Genomic DNA, 26,703 nt, shown 5'->3' with positions numbered 1-26,703 from the left:
CTGAAAATTTTCTAGCGGATTTACTGAGCATTCAACATAACCAAACCAAGACGTCAGCCCACTGCCAGAGACAACTGCAATATATACTGAAACACATGAGCATTTTTAGTTCATACCTGGTTTATTATACCTAGAGTAAGCATGACTTCTTGCTTACTGGACGACTACCCATCAATACTATACACACATGAAACCAAATATCTACTCACCAAGCTATGGCAACTGATATTATTTTAAGATAATCAGTAGGAAGACAACGACATATGCCAAACATTGTAAATTAAGGACTGATTTACATCTTTGGTTATCACGTCGACCACGAGTAAAGATGCGATTGGTTGCTAAGTCTCACTGTCGATATCAACGATTTTAAGTACGCAAATTCTACATGTTGCTACTGATTCCACAAAAGACAAAAACACGGCAAATAAGATTGCCCATCCAGCTTGAGTCTTCACGCTTTCAGAAACTGAAAGATAAATGACATGAACATAGATTATTGAGGATTTTAAAATGTTAAAGTTTAGAATGAATTGTCAGTAGAGCTGTCGCAACTCTTTAAGCTTCGTTGAAACGTCACGTGTTGTACATGTGTACAATCACGTCGCTTTCTTAAATTAAAGATGCTTACCTTTAAAACCCTGTCATGGGAGATATTACAGCATAAACAACATCATAAAACCCTGTGTGCGTCACTTTGTATCAGGTAGGAAATATACGTTCGATTGAAGAAATTCACGACTCTGATAGAAAAAAGAGATGTCACACTTTGTATTGTCATTCTAATGTTTAATACTTTAAATATATTTATGTTTGTTGGCTTATACACTAATTTACAAGTGTACAAGTATTACTAATTTTAATCAAATTTAGCTTGCAGCTTTCAAACAAGTACAGAATATTACAAATGACAATAAAAAGACACTTTCTATATTTTGTTTATTTTTTCGACTTTTCGGTAAGGTTTTTCAGGTGCTTTTGCAGAATATTTCCGCAGACTGATGACAATTTACAGTGAAGCTTAATAAAATGCAACAGTACACTTTACTATTATAGCAACAATAAAGATAAGGTGGCTTAACCAAAATGGAAAGCAGATGTGTTGATACACAGGTTTCTGGTCAGGGGTCGGTATTCATTCACCCATTTTCAAGATTTGATCTGTTGAACCAAATACCAACGTCGCTGGAATGACTTGGTTGCACACAAGATCATTTGTATGGTATGGTATGCTATGGCGTGGTATGGTATGGTATGGTATTGTATGGTATGGTATAACATTATATTTTTGTTAACTGTTTACTTTATATCCTGTAATTATAATTTGTCCTCGTCAAAAGAAGTGAAATTTGTGATTTGCTGCCCGGGCTACAAGTCATCTGACATTTTACCATGCATATGACATAAGGACGTTACCCCTTACTAAAATTTTTAACTCTATGATATTTAATAAAAGACGCAAATAATATCCAGACATACTCTCGTAGAACTCTTCCGCTGACCAGGTAAAGCGACCACAAGTTCTGAAATTCCTCGGCGGAGGCTTCATCTCACTCTCGTCACCTTCTTTGATCATCAGTGCCATTCCTTCAACTTGGTGCATTTCGATGTGACAGTGTACGAACCACCAGCCTAATAAGACATGAAATGGACAGGATGCGAACATCATGCAAGGTTGTGTCTGATTACGAAAATTGTGAAACTTTCCTAGGGGAGAATTCGATTCTAGTAATCAACTGATCGCCACTCAACACCAAAGTATATGCAGGGGAGAATTTGATGCTAGTAATCAACTGATCGCCACTCAACATCAAAGTACATGCAGTCGTGTACGAGGGCAAGGTAATTTTACAAACTTTTTTAAAGGCAAGATTGCGATGTTTCGTCTCCAGAAAGTTTGTCAGTGATAGAATGGAAGAAGTAATAAGATTTTCCTCACATCAAATATATTTAGAGGACCAGTAGCTCTATTCTCTGATCAGAGTCCCTATAAAAGCATATCGAAACGCCTACTACTAAGCTTATTAAAGGTATACTGTCACCTGTTCCAATCTTGCCACAGTTACCATGGTAAGAGAAAATTTAACCAATCACAGATTTTAAGCGGGTGGCCGCTTTTTTAAAACAGCGCCCCCAAATGGGCATTTTGAATACAAAGGAACACCCCTTTGACCATATATGGGCATATTTAGATAACAGGTGATTGTATACCTTTAATATAGCATTAATTCGTGTAAAATATAGTATATTGTCAACATTTGCATTGCACTATGTGAAAAAGCCTGAATCCATTAAGCATTGTTGTGGATTCCTCCGTGGATTCAATCAGAATCCAAGGGAATCCAGAGATATCCATTGTGGGTACTCAGGGAATCCTAAGGTATCCAATTATGGATTCTTCTATATACGGAACACTTTTAGAATCCACAGCAGAATCCATTACAGCATTTTAATGGATTCCATAAGACTGTCTCCTGAATAATCCTGTGCAGGATTTCAATGGATTCTGCGTGAAATTAGTGATCATGGGAATCCACCCTCTTGCCTTAAATTTTCCCATGGTACCTTGCATGAAATCGCATAAAATATCACTGCTCTGCTGTCATTCCTTTTAATTTTTTGAATTTCTCATGAATCGGTATTTACTTGAAACAGTAACCTGTACCTTTTGCACATTTTGTACTGTTTCATCATTTTATTTTCATAATTGTATACCAAAATAACCTTGTATTCTGCTTCTAAACATGGCCTCTGTATCCTTTATGTTATTTTTGACAGATCCATTTCAAAAGGCCTTACTTCAGTGCAATTATCAACAATTACACTGGTAATGATGCATGGACATGCTTAGAAAATAGATATGGGGCAGTTAGTTCTATTATGGGGAAACAAACAGGACCAAGTTGATACAATATGTACAGCGTGGATATTTAATATCTTTTCTGCATTCTTCCATTTGGTCACAGAATTATGTGCAGGCATATTGCCATAGGATGGTATGCACAATATCTACCATTATTGATTAAAATGTATTACCGGTATTCTCATGATATACTAGTGTTCTTTCATTTTACTCATACTCACATGTTACACTACACACATCAACAATTTAAGTTCATACAACTGTTATGCAATTAAAAAAATAATGTCTTTTTTATTCACTGAACAATACTGTTCCAATAAAATATTTACAATAATTGACACATGTGTTAAACAAAAGCTGTGGTTTCTGAAAAAAAATCACAAACAATAATATAACCAGATTTTTTGAAACCGACATTTCAAGTCATTCATTGAACGTCTGTACAATTGTAGCAGCGATTTAAAAAAAAAGACAAGGCAAAAGACAATGGTAAAAATTTTGCCAAAATACAATTATGCAAACTTCACCACAATTTGAAAGTCTTACTGAGCTGTACCCTAAAAACCTCCACACCAACTTTCAAATCAGTTGGAGTTGTGGTCTCAGAGAAGATATCTTGACCAAGAATAGAAAAAATACCGCAATTATACGGTGTCACTCAAATTTGATCAGAATTGGTACATACCAGTATGGGTTAACAAAAATCAACAATAAATGTTGTTTCTATCTGTTCAGCGCAGGAAAATTCTACGTTGATGTTATGACAATGATTTCTGCACAGTACAACCAGAAAAACAACAAGAAATATTTAAACCAGAAAAACAAGAATGACAAAAGTAATTAAGGTCTGAAATTTTAGGTACTGGAGGTCAACTTTAGCAACATGCATAGCTGAAAGGCAGCTAGCCCCTCTTAGTTTGACCATAGACGGTCTTCCTCCCCTCTACTGACGGTCTTCCTCCCCTCTACTGTCTATGGTTTGGGCAGTTCTGTTAATATGTAACAGTTCATAAACAACTCCCCTCTACTGACGGTCTTCCTCCCCTCTACTGTCTATGGTTTAGGCAGTTCTGTTAATATGTAACAGTTCATAAACAATGACAGGAAATGACTCAAGATAAGTGGAGTTTGCCTGTTTCTTACTGGCATGTAACTCCTGCACACATGCAGAATTTCCCTTTTCTTACCTCATTTGCACATTTTTGACACTGATATGTTCATTTGAACAAATCACATCTCAACCCCTACATCTACCTGTACACCAAATACTGAGATGGTAGCTTTGGCGGTATGGGAGCCTTTGTGTGTGACGGACATACATCCGCACATACCACAAATATACAGACATACAGTCATCATATAAGCTCTTTTGGTATTTATATATAAAACCAAATATGAGCTAAAAAGTGCCAAAAATTCAATTATACAAATAATCACTATTTGTGACTCGGTCGGTGTAATAACATGAGTACAGCCTGTATCTAGTCAATAAAATTCAAAAGTTGAGTGGTCTTTGTTCAAAACTAAAAATGCATCATTGAGCTTTTAGCAGAATCAAGAAAATGCAAAAACATATGCTTATACATTAAACATTGTCCTGTAATGAGTTGTCAGCGCTGTTGATATTGTCATTTGTCTGTATAACGGCTCATGGCCCACCATCCTCATCCCCAGGCTCTGGTCTGATTGAGGCATTTGATGCAACTGTTTTTCCGTACTGTACACACTTTCACTTCTTTCTCTATCCCATGGCAAGTGTCTCCGAATAAAGTCACCACCCTTGCAACTTCTGTCATGCTCACTGTCCTCAGAAGAAACACACACAACTATCAAATGTCTTCAGCTTCATGCTAGTCCTTGGATAGCCCCGTTTACGTCCTTCAATTTCTGTAAATAACGACACACAGAATAAATCATCAGAATTGTACATTATCCATTTAGTTTGTTTTGTTTAAATCTGTGTATTTATAGACCTTTGATAATTCATTTGAAAGTACTTCATTAGACTAGAATGGTTAAAGTTGATATGTATGCAAGAAATTTGATTTCTGAATCTCACTGAAATGTAGATTCACTATACATTGGAGTCTATGAGAAAACTACGAATAATTTTTTTACAAGCTTAACAAACACATTCTGTGCTTTCTGAGGTGTTTGACAATTGATACAAATGTACTTGATTCAAATAGGGTGTTTGAAGGTTCAGATGTGGACAACAGTAATGATATTGGAATTTCAACTAAACTTATTTCACTTTTCATGGTACTAGTGGTCAACAGGTCACTGTTAAATATTTCCCTGACAAAAGCTTGCTATATCTCTAATATGTAAGTAATAAAAATTGTTCTTTGCCCTCAGTGTGCTTGATTTACAATAAGACAAGCTCCAGAGTTGCCAAGGCAAGATGTTTATGTGACAGATAATTATACTTTTGTTCAGATTTACAGTTAAATGACTACTGAGAGTGAAATAATGCAGCGAATCATTTTATCTCCCAAAAATTTTTTTGAACACTTAAACTACTTTTTTAACAGGACAAATACTTAAGAAAATTAAGTGACTCCAATGGTGTTGGAAAAATACATGACCCCTGTGCATTTTTCAATTTAAAGTGAACCCCAACCCAACCCATTCCAACATATTACTTTTGTGAATACTTGTGGCATCACCTTGTTGGTGAAATTCTCTCATTGTTTCCATTGTAAGTTGATTTTTTTATGCCAAAACTGCTGCGATGCTGTGGACGTGTTCAAAGCATCCAAAGAACAATATGTGAAAACTTTCAAACACCTGCCAATCATGAGGGCATGCACGATCAAACATCTGTAGTGACAATCAGATCGATACGATGTCAACAATGAATGAACATTCGTACCACTGAGCCTTTTGTACCGTCCAGAAATTTCAAGCTACAATTTTTTTACCCTGACATATAATACAGCGACCTTGCACGCTAATGATCATTCCACTGCTTCTGTTTGGTTTTGTTGTTTTTTTAAATTCGCTCCGTGGCCCCAGTAGATTTTTTCAATATGATAAACAGGTAAGTTTAGTATGACATAGTCCCCACTGGATTATAGTTTAAGATTAAGTTTACAGGAAAATAGTTTCATACTATTTTAGTAAAAGATAAAATTATGGTTTTTGAGCATGTCATGAAATCTGGAACATGTTATCAGAACAGAAGCTTGTTTCATCTTTCATTACACAATTTGCAACAAACTCTCCAACGACAGTTTGTCTTGTGATATTGTTTAGATGTTTTGTTCCCGTACAAAGTTCATAAAGTACACTTCATGGATTCCTTCAATAATATTTTGGCAAGTGTTTGGAGACAGAGTTAAAAAGAACATTTCTTAGGTTTGACTATGCAATTATTGTATGTCATCATGTACATTTGAGTTTGGAACTCATGTAAGAACCCCTTAAGTTGTTTCAACACTCTGCTTCTCTATAAAAAATTGCAGGGTTTACACATTTCATTGTGATTTCAAAATTTGACATGGGCTAAGCTGCATCACTATCAATTACATCTGTATCTTCAAAAGAAGATTATAAAGGCAGATTTTGTTGCTTATGGCTGTTAGGTGCCCTGCAAATATAACCAAACATCAAAGGTCAACTGAGTAGAATTGTCTTACTTTGTGTTGTATTGGTTCTGCTTAACCATGTTCATGTACTATAATTCACCAACACTGGTGCTTTGGTTAACTTGCCCTTCAAAGTTCACTACTTTAGACTAAAAACTTATCAGTGCATACTTTGTAGAGTACATACCTCTCATATTGTTCCCAGTTGTTGGCATGCCTTTTTGTGTGACTGTCATTCCTTTGGGCACTACACTTTCCCTATTTGTTCAACGCCTAATAAATACATGTACTTCCAGGGGACCTGCAACTTGCAAGAATATAAAAAAAAGTTAAAAAACCTACCAAGAAAAATCAAATTATCTCAAACACAGATGATGAATCACATTTCAAGCCACAATATGACGATGAATAACCATATTAATCTGACAGTCCATCGACACATTTGAATCAGAAATATATCAAGCATTTTCATGGCCTAAAAAGGCTCAACATAATTGGATTCACGCTGCACTATGCATTCCTGCAGTATCTCAGAGCTTGTAGACTGTCAGACCATTGATGAAAAATTGACTCTTTTTACATCCATGGTCATATAAATATCCAAAATGTGCATGTTGAAAATAACACCACATTTCATTTTCAGCAGTAATAGAAATAATTTAGAAATTTAAAAATTAAATGATGCAAAATAAAATGACATATCATGTTTAGGTAAGATTAGAATTAATCTCATGTTAACTTAAAGCCCCTACTAGCTGTATCTTCTAGCATTGTTTTTTTTTATTTTACATTCAAACCGAAATAAGTTTGTGAGAATGTACTGATTTTGGTGATGTATACACTTATTATTCACTACCCACTGGGACTATACATGCAACTTTGGCCAAGATAGAGATTGCAATGTGATTAAATATTTGCCCTAACATTAAATCCCATCACCATTCATACGAGCAAAAACCCTGGATAATGTGCATATCTGTACTGAAATCTTCACATAAACTGCACAGAGCATTGTGCAATTCATGCTATAAGATGTTGAATGACCCTTACATGTACTTCACTATTTGATGCACCACTCAGGACGCAACATTCTCTGAATGGTTTGGTCACACAGAGTTCACGCAAATGCATGTAATTCATTCATTCGCGCAGTGAAGTTGGGCTCCCCAAAGGTCATCACTTCACCTCAGTCATAGTGTGAAATGTTAAAGGGATAGTCCACCCAAATATCAACCTGCCTTTAAAAGTTGAAGTAGATTATTTTGTAACATTCATGATGAAGAGATGAGAAATGTGCTAATGATTCTCCTGGAAATTTATGTTTTATTAATTGATGTGTATGACGCCATTTTCGCCATATGGAAGCGCCACTTATCGGAATTCCTTGAGAGAGGCTTGGCCTTAGATGATGCAAAGTTTTCGTGTTTGGTTGAGGAAGTTTGGGGTATCGCTAGGGGGTCTTATCTACTGTACGTTTGTATTGAGCTACTGCCCAATGGACACACTTTGCCTTCAACCTTATAACTTTGAACCGGAATTCAGCGACTTCGAACTCCAGGATTTCGAACTTGGTGTTTCTGACAAATAAACGGACACATCGATAAATTCAGAAGTAAAAGAAGGGCACGTGGCTCCACCAGTTACAGAAGGAAGCTGTACAAGCATGGCTCTTTTGGTAGCTCAAAGGTATAAGTTACAACGTTACGGGAGGCCATGTTTGAAGCTGAACACATCTTCGATATCGCCTCATGACGAAATGAACTCCCAAAATGATTGTATTTTTGCCAAAACATTTCGATCAGAATTGCAACTTAGATATTATCACTTGAAAAAAGCGATGTTTTATTTCAAATGCCCGAAGAGAATTGCATGACGTAATTGCTCCGCATATTTAGCCATTGCAACGCTGGTTTTAAAATATGGATAAATCTTTTTATAACAAGAATGGTTATCGAAAAATAATTCAAGTGCTAATTTTTGAGTAACATATAGAAAAAGAATGAGCGGATGATGAGCTAATTCCAAGAACCATTCTCCATGGGGTGGGGGAGGGAGAGACAACGCGGACGACCAGAAACGGCTCATCTGTCGACTCTAAATGGACTGTCCCTCATCTAACAAACAATAGTTGTGCATACACACTTTCTTGTTCTCAGGGGCACTAAATTAAACTTCAAACACACTTTCATGTTCTAGGGGCACTAAATGAAATTTCAATTTATCCTTTCAACGTACAGTCATAAACTACACACTACAATTTTCCTGTTCTCACAACTCACTTTGAACTCTAATCAATTTCTCTGGACATTGTCTCCGGTGAGTTGAAATAAGTATAGTTTCTTGGAATAAATTATGCCATTTGGGACAGGTACTTTTCTCATTGGGACAGGCACTTTTTATTTTGACTTGTCCAGTGGACAGGTGGTTGAAAAAAAGTATTTCAAGCCCTGTGGTGTATTTTATCATAATACTACATACATTTGAAAGCTGTTGAAAACTGTAAACTTGATTCTTTTGGACTAAAGATGCTATAACAGACCAAGCCAAGTGGGTGAAAATATGTCATGTTTTGGCTCAATACTGGTTTTTACTGACTTGGCTGATGGGGAAGGGATACTGTCTGGCAGGAAAAGGGTTTTAATAAAATTCGATATATCGACTACTTTATTTAGGTCACATATTGATAGACTATAGTATTTTCCACAGAAAATTCAAGGGTTTTACATGTATATTGACAATGGCCGCCCTGATTTTCTTAAATGACCCCCTTGGGACAGGAGTACGGGCCCACATTCATGATTGTCCTGCTGTTTTGACATCCTAGATTGAATGTTCACCCTAGAGGTGAATGTTTTCAACTGTGACATTGTATGTTCTCTCTCCTTGTTAATATTACCAATTTTTAAAAAGGGGCCATAATCAAATGGCTATTAAAATTTGAGTTTACTGTTTAAATGTTTCTCAAAGGAATGTTTCCTAATGCAGTAAAAGCCAATATCCCTTCAGAGGGTAGAATTCAGAGAAAACCACGACAAAAATGGGAACATATTCTGAGGTCAACAAATTTCACGACTTACAGCTAGTGGGGCATTAAACATGCTATGTCATGTTACTTTGCACTATTTATAACCTTATAAATTAATTAGTTTTGACCATTTCACTTCAAATATGCACTCGCTATCACTCATGCATATATGCCATGAACTGGTCAAAATCTTGTAGTATACCGTCGCTGGGTGTGCTTTATTGCTTAAATACAACACAAGCTAGACCTGTGCTCTTATTAATGTTTGGCAATTGATATTAATGTACATGATGGTTAAAGAGCAGATGTGAACAACAAATATGATATTCAACTTTCACTCTACTGATTATTTCTATTTGGTTAAAGGTATTCTTTAAAAGTTCAAAGTCAAATGAGAACTTATATGTCAATAATTAAGATATCATTTATACAGACTGTGACTCACAGGTCATACAAAAATTTGGGAGGGAGAATCATTTTCTTGCTAACACTTTTTGAAGGGTCATTATTTTCCATGGATTTAAAAAGGCACTTTTGCTGATCCCTGGAATTGCGTTTGTTCTAGTATGCATGAGGACTATGGAGGGGTGATAGCCTGTTGTTTTCCATTGGAATTGTAATCTGGTGTGTAAATTTTCTGGTGAGACAATCTGGTGCCAACACAGGCCTTTAAAACACCAACCAATCCCCCCTCCCCCGCCCTTAATTTTTGTCCGGTCCCTGACATGAATCAACAGTCATCCCGGGCGGGGTGCATACCACTAAAAGTCAAATTAGCATAAAGTGACCTGGAAATTTGATGTTCATTGAAATTATCAGGAATATCGATGATTTAAACCAAACAAACGTTAGATACTTTGCCAGATGCAGACATTGCTAAACACGTTTATACAAGAAGGAGTAGACGTATATTCTTAGACACAATTGGGCTGGTTAAAAATAAGACAGCAGCTATACATACCTGGTACATAATATTGTAGTGTACACGAGAGCCGTCCAGCTGATGCAGGACTCAGCGACGATCGAGGGCTTGAAGTGTGTGTTGACCTATCGCTGGTGCGGAAAAGAGGTACTCTCTTCCGTTTTGGCGAGTTTCGTCCTGGTTGAACGGAGAATAAAGCTTGAAGTTGTCGGACCATGTCGTAACTGCATGACACGGTCGATGACACACTGGCACTAGATTCAACGTACAGCATAGTCGTCCAGATGCTCCAGGAATTCAAGGGTAGACTCTTTAGCAGACATTCCTAAACACCGACGGGACATGTCAGTAGAAGCTAAAATATCGACAACTGAAGATTATTGACGGCACGATCACGGGGTATGAATGGTACGATATACAGATGTACGCGACGCGACGCCACGCCACGCCAATCTTAACATGGCGTCTTCTGAGTATGACTCCTTAAGTGCTCAAGTATTCACGAAATGAACTTTGCAAAAGAATTTGATTATAACTATCATTGTTTACTCAATCTTGAAGAAAATGTTATTTTTTTTGCTCTCGTTAGACAAAAATACTGCTAACTGAACCATATTTTCGTGTTTCGCCAGATAAAGGTACATCATTGTACACATTGACCCCCTAGCATCAGGCTGCAGTTCAGCCCCTGTGCATGTACACTAAGCAGCTTACGCATTTTTTATCTTCATGAATATTCCGTGTTAGGCATACAGACGTGCCTAACCAGAGCACTGAGCCGGATATTTGGCGAGATATTTTTCAATATGGTAAAAAATAGCAGCTATTTGGCCTAATTAAAACTTTGGGAAATAATCGTGTGTGAGTCATACGAAGTAGACCTATAGGCCTGTTGCTTGTATTTTGAGGACGGTTTTGAAGAATTCATTCGTTTGTTGCATGTGATTCATATTTAACTATTTTAAATAAACCATGGAGGTAGCAGAGATAAACGATATCTCTTCTCTGATCTTGCTTTGGTAGATATGTATGTGCGTGTGTAGACGGGTTGAACTGTGCAAAGTGGCTAGTAAAACATTGATATTAACATTGATAGTGCATCTGCAGATACAGCCAATCGTGCATCTTGTATTCTCTTTCTTTATTGTACATACAACATTCTTACTGTTGCAATAGCCAGATTTGGATTCATTTCAACACCAACAATGTTGCTATGTACACGCCGGCTATGCTCAAAAATAGTATGGAGGGAATTGAGAATAATACAGTTCATATACAAAGAAAAATAAATTGAAAGAAAGAACTGCAGTACAATATTTCATCCTCATTTGACCGATGTCGTATCCTATAGGCCTAACCTACTGAAATTAGTTTCTGACGAACATACAAGGACGTGTATCATTCACCAAGGTGGTGCAATATGTTTCGAGACATTGCAGAAATATTGTAGTTCTGACGATGTTCTCCATGTCAGCTTACGTATGTGGGAGATATACTGGTATCTTTCCGAACGATAATGTGGATACACACAGCGAGGTCTACGCGAAAAGGTGATGAATCAATTGAATAAAAAACGGTTTTTGGAGATCATATCTGCTTATTTCATCAATTCTGAACATGGTTTGAAATCGGTCTCATATAATATCTACCAACCTGTACTGACGGGCCTGGAAAAGCGAAATTCTAGCACTTTTTTATGAAATCTATTATCGTATATCATCGGGTCACGGTTGCAATTTCACATGCGGGACTGAGCTCGGAGTTCACTATGACTTGATGTGGGATTTGATGGAACACGAAGGTAAATGTAGAAAGTGGAAAAGACATTTTCTTGAGCAATTGTCGCTCCAGTCGCGGTGTCTTTCCCATGCACCCGCTTTTTCGGAAAAGTGTTTTAATAAAACTGTGCACATTTTAAAACTTCGAAGTTCATCGTCTAAAAGTTTATTTCATATGCAACAGTACGGTACACTGATAGTTCTCGAAACAAGTAAAAAGAATTCCTCTAACTCTGACATTAAACTAGTTGACGGTGTCTTCTGAACGTCCTCGAACACCTGACTGCGACCCTGTTTGTTATGCGTTAGGTAGTTTAGAATTAATCACGATAGATCGATGCATCACAATTTACAGATTCACGTGACTGAACTATCTTGTGATTAGTTTGTTAATTGACGTTTGGGGCGAGGCGGCGAAAGTCCAAGGCCCAAAAGAGAAGTACGCAGTCCAATCACATATTTTCGAAGAAATAACCACTGCTTTCCATATAATGTGCAAAATCCGGCCCTGACGAATGCTGCCGCCCTACTTCCGAGAATAACTTTCGAGCTTTGAAGCTAGCACTGAGCAATGCCGCTAAACAGCCTTGACTCACCCCAAGTCGATTTTTGATTTGGTTGAAGCACGGTCTGAAGAACGAGCACATTTTGCGAAAGATTATGATGGATTATAAGGCTACCAGGCTGTTATAAAACTTCTGTCTTAGGAATTCATAACTGCTAAAGTCGTACAATATTCATAATAAGGGACTGGTCAGTTTATTCGGCGGGGGGGGGGGCAGTGGATTCATGAGGGTCACCCTGTTTTTGACTATGGTGATAGGGGGGTCACTATGTTTTTGAATGCCCAATTAGGGAGGGGCCGGGGTTCACTGTGTTTTAAAAATTTCGACACGGGCTCATACTTGCCTAAAATGCATCATGCAAGCGACAAATTTCATCATTCAGTTGAATTTGCATTCATGGCGCGCCCTTTAGGTGCTTAACTTTAATAACAATAAAAAAAACATATTTTTCAGAGCCCCCCCCCCCAAGCACGAAACTTTAATTTATCAGACATATATGTCATTATTACATGCCTCGTATATCGAACGTCGCGCGCTCCATAGGATTCAATGGTAACTCGTCGATGACGTCGCGGACCGCATAGTCATCATTGGACGTGAACCGGAACTATTTTTAGCTTGACAACTTTTTATGTAAAAATGTCGAATTTCATGTTTTGCACATGAAATCCGGTTTTGGAAAATTTTGCAGAAAAAAATTGATAAACCGAATAACAGTAGTTTAAATATTTCATTGCGTCATTCGATGATGGAAATCGTTCCATTTTTAACGGATTTTCATCTAAGATGGAAATAAAGCATTGGATTATCATTTGCCAATAAATCTAAATATTTTGAGTGACAGATGTGTAGAGAGGCATGTAATAAAAACATTATAGCCCAAACATGGGACTATGTACCCTCGGGGCAGGAGACCATTTGCCCGACGTCATTTGCCCTCCTTACGTCGGGCAAATGGTCACCTGCCCTCGGGCACATGGTCCCATGTTTGGGCTATAATAAATAGAGATATCCGTATGTTTAAAATGTTGTCGGCGCGCCCTTTGGGCGCATTACTTTAAAATATCAAACATATTTTCAGCATGCCCTTCAGCCGCTTGACTTTCACATATCAGACATATATATCGGAGATATCCATATGTTAATATTTTCAGCGGGCGCTCCGGGCGCTGTACTTTAATATGTCAGAAATATATAGAAATATTTTGATGTCTGTAAATTGAAAGTCTGTTTTACAAAGTGTACTGATCATAATGAAACCTGCAGCGCATATGAAGAGCATGATAAGTTCCTAATACTGTTCTGTTTTCTCAATGAGAATTCAGCATTAGAAAGCAACATGCACTTGTATTTCAAATCAAGCGTCATACTTCTTGATCTCTGATAAGCACATATGATCCAGTTTTATTCTAAACCTGGGAAATTTTAGCCAAGGATTTATTAACAGTACACAGTCCCGGATGTAGACTGGCCCCAGTCGCGCTTTCTCTTCAGTTGAGTTACTTGCTGACCAGGCGACATTCACTCCACGATCCACGAATAGCCTACCATTAGCACAACGGTTTGCCGATGTTTAGTCCTTCAATTTATTATGTTTTGATATGCCCACAGACTTGGAGAAGTCTATCCCTGATACTCTTACACTTACATACCCAATAGGCAAACCTGGCGGTCACACCGTTATACGAGATACAACGTTTGCAACTCTAAAATCTGGCCAGAAAATACTTGGTACACTAGGAAGCACTAGGAAAAATTAAAAAAAAGACAATCTTAATTACCTACCAGAGCAAAATAATTTGACCTTACAGCATTGATGTATCTTTTCACATTCATGCTTACTGATGGTTGGTTGTAGCGATGTATTCATACGGAAACTAAGACTATAGTAGGTTCGCTTTGAGAGTATTTCAAATTACTTGTGCCATCAGCTACAGCAAAGTATTTTCAGTATTGTCGATTCTGTGTTCAGCATTTAATTTTACTCAGCACTTTAAAACATTCCTTGATCGATTTTGAAAGTTATTCGATTCGCCAGATAATTGCTATGCACTCGCCAGGGCACAGGCGACTTGATAGTAACTATGCGAAACCCCCACGATGCAAGTGAGAAGTTGTATCATAGGGTTTTCGTCAAGCCACAGACCCTCTGCACACAAACGACGATTGAAGCATTCGTGCACCAGAGTGTTCATAACATTATGCCATACACTTAATGTGGGAGGACATCAGGCAACCTCCACATTCCGACATTGAGTCCACGTCCCTGCCCTGACAATGCTTGTTGCATACACAAACAATTAATTCCCTTTGTCTGCGTTGCACACTTCACCCTGACTGTACCATTGTACTGCACATGCATTGTGACCACAGAGTGCATACCGGGGGCCTTGGTTCGCCCACTTAATATCGAAAAGGACACTAAATCATCTGGATAAAATGACCGATACATTCAAAATTTTCAAATTTGATAATGGTCTTCCCGTCTCAGCAGTCTCCGACTTTTACCATGGTAGTCGGCTGAGGTCGAGTAAGACAGCAAACAAAGGTTGTTTCAATCACGGCTATCACGGTCATCTTTATTTCACGCAAAACTACTCAAGTTACTTTTTTGAGTGTAGACGTTCTCAAAAGTTGTAGAACGCACTAGAAGTGGAGTCTGTGCAGTCACCGTCCACGGTGGTGCAGTCATGGATGTAAGGGTACAGGACGACCTGATAATCCCTTTCACACCTATTATTTTATCTTTGTCGACGGTGGCCTTTTCAGCTGTGGCATGGTTGCCATGATGAGGACGGGCAAGACACTCCATGGACGTATCTGTGGTACGTCCAGGGACACACACACACACACACACACACACAAACTTCACTGATAATTTTCTATGCATCACAAAAATCTTTCAAATATATGACATTCCTTTTTTCATATATAGTGCGGTTAGGCTGACCATGGGCTAACAGCGATCCTGCAAATGTGATTTCGGGTGCAACTCCATGACAATGCGTTCAATCAACTTTTAAAAGAAAACAAGTTTACAAGAATTTGATGTAAATTGCAGACTTGAACAAAGTCTATTTTCAGTTAAACTTTCTGGCAACAGTGACTGAAGCAAAAAAAAAACCGCTTTTGTTTATGAATTCAAGGGGGTCCTCGTGATTGTTGTTAATGACATATGGCTATTTACACCTTGAGACAATGGAGCAATGAATCAGAGCCCTGCATGACTTGCCATTGCCTGACCATAGTCCCTCTTCATGACATACCGGTGCAAAATGTAATGCAGGTCTCCTGGTTATGTGTCAAATAAGCAAGTTTGGTCGCAGGTCATAGCTTTTTTTCACGAAGTCGAACTCGCAAGAGGGCGGATCGTCTGTGTAGCCGACACGAACACAAACTGTCTGATACCGGCTACCAAATACTGTACTATCACAAGATAGGATGTCATCTACTGACTCCACACATTTGTAATTTGAATGAACAATGTGTGACGAAAAGGGAAGTATCCCATGTGTAACTGCTGTGGCGATATCGATGGCAACTTTTCTGATATGTTAATGACATATGGCTATTTACACCTTGAGACAATGGAGCAATGAATCAGAGCCCTGCATGACTAATGCCATTGCCTGACCTATCACTATTTTCGTCATGACTGCAGCAACATATAAGCTTACTGTGGTATGCAAAACGCAAGCTTTATTTCAGTCGAAAGATAAAGAGACAGTTGCAAAATGATAAGAATTGAAGGAGGGGGATGTGTCTACTACAGTGCGGGGACTCCAAAGTGCAAACCCTAAGCCCTTCAAGATGGTTTCCAGATGGGTAGAGTGAACGTTAGAAATGTGAGCCCAGGGAAGTGACTAGATGTTTCTCACTATACATCCAGCTATTCTTTAACACATATAGTCCTTTCCAATTTGTAGAGACTGTAAGTTGTCATCCTCAGTGTTGTTTTACAATCTTTACCTCACACATAAAATTATGCAAATTTATTGGATTGCATAAAGGTGCATAATTTTAGTGAGCCATTAAACCCTTTTATACAAGTGCATAAAGATGCATATAGGCACCACCACTGACACCATGTTTACACACCTTTATGCACTGCATAAAGGTGCGTACAGGAGCTGACCAACTTTATGCAAATTTATGCAATTGCATAAGAGTGTTAAATTTGGCTTTCATCCTATGCTAGTGAAGGTCACTTCTACATTTCTGCCATTTTCTTAGTTTTTTTTGGCAATGTGACGCAAGTTCTTGAGAGTATAGCTTGTCGTCACGATGACGTATTTGTTTGGTTTTATTACACAGATGGTAATGAACGATTCCGTCCACTATATACCGTCTCAAATTGTAACGAGCTCGAACAAAACCTGGTATCGATAAACGTAAACTTGCAGCAGGAGAGGGGTCAATTTGAACGGGAGGGGGTTTCAAGCTGATAAGTATAAAAGCAATCCATGTCTTGACTCAAATGATTGATCATGAAAGGCCATAGTCCTCTATCGGCAACGTTGTAGTTCTTGACGTACATTAAGTTTTGGAATTTTGTTTTATTTGTATGTTTATAGGATCTTTAGGAAAAAGCGTTTTTGACACTGCCAATGTCGATTGCAAAACGAATTTACGAGTAGTAATATTTTTAAGGCGTTTCAACTTTTGCAACGCTTTCACTCAGCATAAAAAAGTGTTGTAGAAGTCATACTTTCAGCACCATCCCACAGTGGGTGGAGGGACGGTGCTTTCAGTTACACTGGCAAGGCTAGTATCCATCATAAATACTTTTATGGATTCTCAAAATCTAGCCAGGTCTGTGTTTTTAGACCCACAATGCATTGTGACACTAGAATCCATTAGTATCCAAAATGGATTTTGGCATGTATTCCCCACAGCCTTAGTTTTGCTGGATACTGGGGAATCCATTATGTATTCCGGTGCTGGATTCTCAGTACTGGATAATGATGGATACTCTAATGGATTCTGCTGTATACTGTAAGAATCCATCAAAATGGATATTGCTATAGGTCTGTGGATACGGAACACTTCACATGGTGATTCTTGTCAGGAACAGTATTACTTGTCAACAAGAACAATGCAGCCTACAGAGGTTGTGTCATCAAGTTATACACTGTGTATGTCAACATGCTCTATGCAGAAAACACAAGAAACTGCTGTTGGCATGTACTAAAAACCATCAAAGGTTACAGATACTGGTCCCTTCAAAGGTGATAAATGTAAGTTTACAGAGCATTGTCTCCCATTGTGATGACTGAACTTTGTAACAGTTGGGTATCGTACAAGCGACGTTGAATCCAGAACACATTCCTAACAAAAATATATTACAAATAGCGTTGATCGCGATTTTGGGTTTGTTCCTAAATATAGCTGCAGGCGCGCGACTTTTGGACAAATACACTGAAATTCGGACAAGTTTTGTCGTTGTATGCATGGCTGTTGTTGCAGCTTGTAGTCTCAGTCATGAATTCATACGAATAACTTTGACGCTAAATAGCCATTCTAACACTCGCAGGTTTTATTTTCGTCGTTCATGTGGAAATGCGGACAAATATTTATGTATGCATATTAATGAGAGAGAACAGTGACGTCATTTGCGATCAACGCTATTGAAGTGTAAGGAAAGTCCTATCTGCCATTAATCTGCCTTGCATGATTTCAATGAATAATCTATTTTACTGCTGAAAATGGTAACTTTGTACAAATAACTTAAAAACAAATGTCCAATTCTTTAAAAAAATACTATTTAGCGAATGATTGCCTGCAATGAGGTGTTAAAGTTACATAAACATACCCGGATTATCTGCTACATATCTGATGACAACATATCCACCAACGGGTACTATGACTGTATCTTTCATTGGAGGGTTTACAAGATTCAAACCAGGGATATTGTCTCCTCCCCAGCTGGTGTTACGCCATTTACCAGAGTTACAACGTTCATCCTCTCCACAGTCGCCACAGTCAATATCTTGGTTGTCGCCAGCGTACAACCCGTTGGCATAATATTGGGCGTAACCGATCTTTAAGACATAGAAGTGATGGCCATGGATATGTACAGGGTGAGGCGTTCCTCTTATTCCTTCGCCTGAAAGAGACACAAATGCACACTGATCTGACATGAAAAGTTACACATGAAAGATTACAGCTCCTCGTGACAGTTGCATCCCTTTCATGGACTTCATTTGAAGAAAAGGGTCTCGTATCCTGCATAGTTTGATCCTTGTTTTATGGTAATTATCTATTATGACGATGCGATCCATTTGCATTATTGATAACATGGAAAGTGAAGAAAGTATAGAGAACCAAACGTAGGACTATTAGTGACTACCTTCTGCACGTTTACATACCTGGGTATTGTACCATGTTGTAAAGGACGATCTGAACCACTTTTCCCGTCTTGATTTCAATAAAGTGAGTACAACTACAGTGTCGTTCTGAGCACTCAGTCTCGTTACACACCGTCATGTAGTCCTCATATTTTCCACCAGGCAGTGTCTTTTTTAAAGGTTAGAAATGAAATCACTATTATCATGTTTTGCACCACAAAGAGATTGTCTTTATTCATGTAAATTCTTTCAAATTGAACGCAGTTGAAAATACTTGATAGAACTGCACGAGGTTAGTTATTGTATTTTAGGATGAGAGTTACTGTCGGTAAATACCGACCAATCTATGCCGGGTGTGAAAATATTAACATCACAATGGAAGAAATCCTTTTCAAGGTGGTATAAGTCTGCATAATGACATGCTAATAAACTTCCATACAAGGATATTATATATCAAGCCAGTCAGAACCAAAGGCAGTGAGACATTGTCACATGTTGGTTATGAAGTCGCTTGACATGTGCTTGGCAAGGCGATTCGATGAAAATCAAAATTATCGATGTACATTGTTGAACCAGAAATGGGAACAAAAGAAATGCTAAAGCGCGCACCATAGGTGGCGTTGATGGTGGGATGAAACGTCTGCCGTTGACAGAAGACCGTCTGGAAATTGTCCCCGCAAAGTGAAAGTTAATGAAGATTTCTTCAGCATTTCTGTCGTTTACGTTTGGGATCGATGGAGGCGGGGGTTGACTAGCTGCTGCTTTAACGTTTGCGATTGGTATACAGTCTATGTATTCGTTCGGTGGAAAGAACCTGGAAAAGATTAAACGAGTACGAATCAAGTTGAGGAAAGAGGCAGCAATACACAAAGGGACAGAGTCGACTCAGATGTACCATGCCAACGAGGATGATTGAATTATGTTGAGCTCTCTATACTTACATGATTCTGGGAGGCCTACACATCATGGGCGGAATTTTCCTCCTTTACAAAAGTTAAACATTGAATATTAAGTGTATTGCCGTTGTATTAAAATTGGAAATTGTTTCCAGCGTTTTCATGTGATATTAATTTCGATCCTTTCAATGTCAATTTAATTACTTTAGGTTATGTAGAGGATTATAATATTATCTTCTTTTGAATATTTGTCAAACAAATCCCACAGGTTTCAATTCAGTTCTATATTAGTAAACGGTATACATGTAGTAAGGTCCATAGTGTGTAACCATAAGTTTCTTGTCGCTGTTTTAAATAACGCCCCCTTGTCTGGGACTTGGGAAAGGTATAATAATTAATGTTGTTCATGACTCTCCATAATTGTACCAGAAATTGTCGGATGTGTTTTTTAAATTGTCCAGATTATTTAAAATTATTCTGTTACATTAGAAAAAGCTTTTCAGGTGAGCTTGAAAATAATATATACAATCTTGCAGGTGTTGGTGGTGACCATAGGAGGCATTATCAATATTTCTGCATCTTCAGTCTCAAGTGTAGTACAATCGAGCGTTTTACTCTTGGTGCCTTATTTTAGCTGTTGCTAGCTATGTGCTAAAATCTCTAATAGTCTCAGGTTAATTATCAATCCCTGTTCTTTTTTTTGCTCACACAGGAGGAATGTCGCACTTTTGTCTGTCTTTTTATACTTGAACATGTTTCATTGGTAACAGTACAGAATGGCTACAGTGCATATCAGAAAGAAGTAAAGGATATAGTCTTAATTATCATGCACCGTTGGTAATATTTCAATCATTTTCAGCGATGTTTCTTTAACTTTTCTTTTATTCCAGAACAATTTCGTTTCACAGTGACAATTGTATCTAAATTGTATCAAATACAGATAAAATGGTGGTTCCTATTATTCATTTCATCGCATAATTTTCTTTTCTTGTAAAATGCGTATTCCGTTGCCTTGCAATAAACAACTCGCACACTGTATGGAATAGCATAAGCTTCTGAATTTTTGACGTTCAAGTCAAACGAGGTCATTAAACACCCTATAAAGAATTTCATCATGAGAATAGTCAACTATTTTACAGGGGAAATTTTTATCTGAGAACACTTTCGTTAAAATTGGTACAAAGTTCAACATCCACCAAGTCATCGACCAGATGTCCGACTTAGTATAAAAAGATGAAAACAAAGCAAGTTAAACTTAGCACTTATGAGTCATCTAATCTACACACAATTAAGTTGAAACTGTGATAAACATGAACAAGGTCATCAACCTGATTTCAGCACAAACAAGGTGGAAGTTAAAGGTAAACATCCGCTTATAACATTTGTTGTTTTCGCTTAAATTATTATGGTGAGTTAGAATATATATGTATAGTTACGTTGAGAAAGTATGTAGAACGCTCCCAGGGACAGATATTCGGACTCTCAAATGTTTATAATTCTTTTCTGATATACCACTTGTGGGGGTTCATTTTAAAGCTCTTGGTGTAAGACAACTTTTCAGTGGCTTAGTTTTTTCGAAAATCGAAAATTTTGTTTTTTCTCCATAGAGTTAACACAGGGCCATTTTGAATTTTAAATATCGGTAAATCTTGGGTATTTGTTTCTCTAGCACCAAAATTTGCACGGTGACTCCCTTTTACGCGTTTGATAATGCAATTATTTTGTCTTGGTAAATGTCTCGGCAATTGTCCAAATGGTATCATTCGTCTTTAATATGGGGCAGATTTAGTTTACCTTTGCTTCACTACAGCTATGTTTGCTAAGAGGACAGAATCAAACACATTCACTTCTATTTTGAAACCGTAGTCCATGAGTTGAGATGGTGACCTATAAAGACGAATCTTCCTTGGCCACACGCTGTAGTTTGCGTTCTTAATGACTGGTCAACCAAGATTCAAAACTACCTTCCTCGTTTTCTACGTGTCCGGACTTGCTTTATTTTGCGAAAGGTAAGGCTATCACTGTGAGCTTTTGTTTTCTTTGAGAAGTGATGAAAGGTTAAACGAAACATTTTGTTGATAATTCATATCATTTAGGAATGGCTGTGTACCTAGCAATCGTGTTCATATTGATGCCGCCAGAGAATAACAATGCCCCTGGAAACGGTATATACCTAGGTAATTTTTATGAGATGCGTAAAATGAAATGATGTAAATGTACAGTTGACGAAGCTGATTCCTTACCTGAAGGGGCAATTCACAACAACACAATGATCTTTCTGAGTACATGGAGTTGGATAGGTTTTCGGCCAGGTGTTCTTAGGTGCTGCTTCATAGTGTAAGATGGCTTTTACATATCCTGGGTATACATTAGTCTAAATAAGAGCAAGAACAAAGCTTCAAAAGTTAACGAACGCGATGTATTTAGGCTGAATCTTTGCTAGAACTAGAGCTATTTACATGATTGGAGGAAACTGGAGAGGTTTTCGGCATAAACGAGATAATACGGGTTTTCTGCTTTCCTTTCGACTTTCAAACTGGTCCTCAAAAGTTGTAGAATAACAATTCAATGCAGTGTATGTCCCCAGGGGTCATTCTAAGTATTCTAAACTCCATTTTCAGTTCAGCTCCACAAATAATTAGAAAGGAACGCTTTGTTCAATTCAAATGCCTTTGTTTGGTTTGGTTTCAGTTGACGGCTATAACTATCTAAACTGTCCGTGACGTCTCTAGGGACACACATAGGACCTGAGATTTAAGCGTATCCGTAATAGTAAAAATCATTTGATCTAGTTTTTAGGTCTACGAAAACGTTGCCCTCCGGAACGTCTCTAAAAACTACTTTGATTAAAGGTTGAGGTCTTGAAGTTACAAGAAAGTTGTAAAACAGAATCGAGTAGAAACCCGCGTTTTCCTTCTGTTATACATACTCTTAAACACACATTAGCCCTAACTTACTATGCACCTCTATTAATTTTTGCTTTGTCAATGAAATGTAACTTTTTTGTTTGAATCCAGCACGTTAATGTGCCAAGTGATCATTTTGGCAACACTCTATGTGTGTAATATTTTTGTGTTATTATAATTGCGTCTTATATGTCAGGTTAATATATTGTGGTTTAGCACGTATTGGGAAGGTGGCTGAGAAACAATACATTCGAAGTAAAAAATAGAAAAAAGTTATGTACTTACATCATTGATGTCAGTTGTTTCAAGGGCTGTGGCACGAATCCAGAAGTTGTTGGCGAATTCATTGGTCTCGATGTAGAAATCAAATCTTTCACCGGAGTTTATGATAAGCTCATCCGCAATAACCGTGCGGACCCTGTTACCATCAGTAGCGATCACATGAAGTTTGTGTTTGTCAATAGACACTCTGAATGCGTAGATCATAGCAGCATTGATAACACGGAAACGATATGATAATGGTCGTTTTACGGTGAATATTTCCATCGGATTAGCTCATTTTCGATGATTTCTCTTCCATAATAATCACGTCGATAAATTAAACCTAAGCAGGAAATATAAACAGTATAGAGTGAAATATTTAAAACTCCGGGGAGGAACACAACGTTTACACGTACGTGAACGATATGATAATGGCTGTTTGACGGTGAACATTTCCATGGGTATCAGATTGTTATCAATGACATCTCGTCTTGGACATCTCTCATATGGATAAACCTAAATCAACATGGCAAAACCAATTTACATTCCGAGAACAACAATTTAAGGACAACTCTAATAACATGACCTCGTTGAAGAGTTCTCGTTTCGATCTGTACCTAGTAGAAGCTTGGATGTCGACTGGCTATGCAGCAGTTTTGCATGAATATGAATCCACTTTGCATGAAAATGATGTATAGTCAGATCAAACGAAGTTTATACTGAAATTTATTAATTTCAATAATTTCGACCCGCAAATTATTATTAGAGGTAATAACAAAACACCCCCACATCGAAAAGAGAATTAGTTATCATAATAAACTCAAATGATATTGACTGGGTGTTTAACCCATGTCATTTCAACCACCGTGTTTCAACATTACCTTTGCCATTTATTAATCCGGACTTAAAAGGGGTAACCCCAATTTCAGTACCGTCAGACTGCTTTGTTTGATAAAAACAGGGTGATGTTACATTGTAACCGGGATAAAATCTGCATAAAAAATTAAGAATAATCAAAATTTAAGTCTCTTTCTCTGTGTCTCTGTTTCTTCGCTGTAAGAGACATCAAGCCAGCCAGCCAGACAGACAGACAGACAGACAGGCAGACAGACAGACAGACACAGAGTGACAGGCAGGATATAAACAATTAGACCAGGGGATTTCTATTTTGAAAATGTATAAGTTAGATTTTTTTTACATTTTTAGGAATATTTGCGAGCTGTGAATTACATCACAAAGTGTCTGACGTTTGAATTGTCTTCTATTCTTGAGGGTCTCACAAAAGCATGTGTACATAAAACATATCATTGCGGCTTCCTATTGGAAAATGATGTCTACCTTTGCATTTCCCACAATATACGATTGTTTATATCTAGGGAGGTGCCTCTCATCCAGTCATGGAGAATCATTATAAATTCGCCCTCATAGTCTGGATCCGTAGTCTCCCTAACCCTAATCTGTCAAGATAAAAATCAACCATCATTATCTTCCTCATCATCATAATTATCCTCGTTATCATCGTCATCGTTATCATTATCATCATCATCATCATCATCATCATCATCATCATCATCTTTTTATGTAGATTAACAGTTATATAGCTTCATTGCAGATGAGCCTACTTAAAAACAAAAGTTAACTACCAGCTTCCCACTGACGCCTTACTTCTACTGTAGGTTATTTGTTATCTACAATCTTCCCATTGACACCTTACTGTTAACCATACTTCACCTTCACGGTCTCCTCAGGCGGTAACACAATCAATGTTCCTTACAATCCATCAGTTCTCTGTGTTCCGAGATGGGAGTGGTACCAATGTGTTCCTGGAGGGGTAGCCAGAAACCTATAGGAACGTCACATACAGGAAACAGACAGGTATGACCATTTTGCTATTTTATATTTAACTAAGTGCATTATGTACACATGCTCAGATTCGTAATCTTAACAAAAATAAATGTCAAAATTCGTAAAAACTGTGATAACTACTCTATCAAACCACTCAGCAGTGAATGAATACGAACTTTGAAGAAAATCGAATGTCACCTGTATGTAAACGTTTCTCCAGGGTTTATAGGGCAATGTGACACACCAGCTACTCCATCCATCCAAGGCGTATTGCGTTGTACCATTCCATGCTAGTGTATTGTGATGCCTTCCATCGTAAGATCATTGGTCACGTGCACAACAACCTTGGAAAATGAATTACCCTGCACCTTTTAGCTGACAGTGCAATTAGTACCATTTCATATTTATGTTCGCACGTATGTTATCAAAGTGGTTAATAATATGAGGGTATTTCGAAAATACGGTAAAGGATGCATGGCGCCAATATCATGCCCGAGTGCATCCTCTGCCGTATTGTCATGATAACCTTAGACCGGGTCATCAAAGTGTCAGAGTATTGACTGTTTTCGTGTAATGCCAACCATTTTTCATCCCGATTAAGGCCTTAAAGGTATATAGTCACCTGTAATCTAAATATGCCCATATATGGTCAAAGGGGCGTTCCTTGGTATTCAAAATGCCCATGTGAGGGCGCTGTTTTTAAAAAGCGGCCACGCGCTTAAAATCTGTGATTGGTTAGATTTTCTCTTTCCATGGTAACTGTGGCAAAATTGGAACAGGTGACAGTATACCTTTAAGAGCAAGTGTGGGAACGCGAACTTGGACGCGCTTCTGAATAGCCTTTGCGCTGCACTACAGCAATACAACTCCACCAAGAGGTGATATCGTGGGATAATTAGGCCCCTTGAAACCGTTCAACAGTAAACGCGCAGATACAGCCTGGAAATGGCAAATCTGCCCTTGACTCGAAATGTCTTAAGTTATGTAGTATTCATTATCAGAAACTGAAGAGGGCATTTACGTGATTTTGAACAATTGAGCAAGATAAATCAAAAACAAGGCGAATGTATGTATAGATGGATAATGGAGTTTAATGGTAGTTGAGGGCCTTCAAGTATAAATTCACTAGGGCGAGTGTTATGCACTCGCCCATCGTTGTGTAAACATTTATGTATTTTGAAGGTCTAATCGCATCGCAGGTAGTGCGCCCTCGACGGACAAAAGATAAAAAAGTTAACATGACGCACCTGTGTACCATTATTGACAATAATGGCTGGACCAGGTAGTTGACCGTTGATAACAATAGCTGATCTGTAAGTTCCATCGGCCGTGATCACTCTATCTTTTTCTGCAAGAATTATTTAAAAAAGACAAGCCTGGCTAATTATGTAGTGCATGAGGCGACAAATTCTTCCCCATGCGAAGCCTTGGCACCGACATTTGTTTTTAGCACCAATTATGTACGTACACTGAAGTGTACATTGCTTTCATGTGCAGACTGGAATGCTTAGCGATCAATGGCTGTTAAAGTAAATGCGTTTATTTTATGGGAAATTCCATAGTTGTGTCTGCATGAGTAAGCAGATGATTTGGCCTTGTAAAACCGCCTCTGTGCACAATAATGATGTTGATTTCTCAACTAGGCAAGACTTCTGTTACTTTTGGTAACTTGGCGAGTTTGACTCTAGTAAAGTCCGCAGTCAT

General features: G+C 37.9%; 1 protein-coding gene and 2 long non-coding RNA genes across 3 annotated transcripts; all 3 read right to left on the bottom strand.

The window, feature by feature from the left end:
• Positions 1-23: 23 nt before the first annotated feature.
• LOC139115492 (uncharacterized) lies at positions 24-22,355 on the bottom strand. The gene is made up of 6 exons (XM_070677629.1): positions 22,231-22,355; positions 19,701-19,905; positions 19,113-19,260; positions 18,557-18,850; positions 1,480-1,632; positions 24-469 (listed from the first exon to the last, which is right to left on the bottom strand). The coding sequence occupies exons 2-6, from the start codon at positions 19,701-19,703 to the stop codon at positions 342-344; spliced, it is 726 nt and encodes a 241-aa protein (XP_070533730.1). The 5' UTR covers positions 19,704-19,905; positions 22,231-22,355; the 3' UTR covers positions 24-341.
• LOC139115487 (uncharacterized) lies at positions 4,598-10,854 on the bottom strand. Its single transcript, XR_011548136.1, has 3 exons — positions 10,440-10,854; positions 6,641-6,754; positions 4,598-4,750 (listed from the first exon to the last, which is right to left on the bottom strand). It is a non-coding gene; the product is annotated as an uncharacterized lncRNA (long non-coding RNA).
• A 113-nt stretch (positions 22,356-22,468) lies between the features above and the next one.
• LOC139115494 (uncharacterized) lies at positions 22,469-26,363 on the bottom strand. Its single transcript, XR_011548138.1, has 6 exons — positions 26,247-26,363; positions 25,198-25,343; positions 24,886-24,997; positions 24,493-24,611; positions 24,036-24,145; positions 22,469-23,497 (listed from the first exon to the last, which is right to left on the bottom strand). It is a non-coding gene; the product is annotated as an uncharacterized lncRNA (long non-coding RNA).
• Between the last annotated feature and the right edge of the window lie 340 nt (positions 26,364-26,703).

Source organism: Ptychodera flava, chromosome 17 (genome assembly GCF_041260155.1).
Source record: "Ptychodera flava strain L36383 chromosome 17, AS_Pfla_20210202, whole genome shotgun sequence".
Lineage (NCBI taxonomy): Eukaryota > Metazoa > Hemichordata > Enteropneusta > Ptychoderidae > Ptychodera > Ptychodera flava.
The sequence above is the reverse complement of the archived record's forward strand: the minus strand, read 5'-3'. Positions and strand labels throughout refer to the sequence as shown.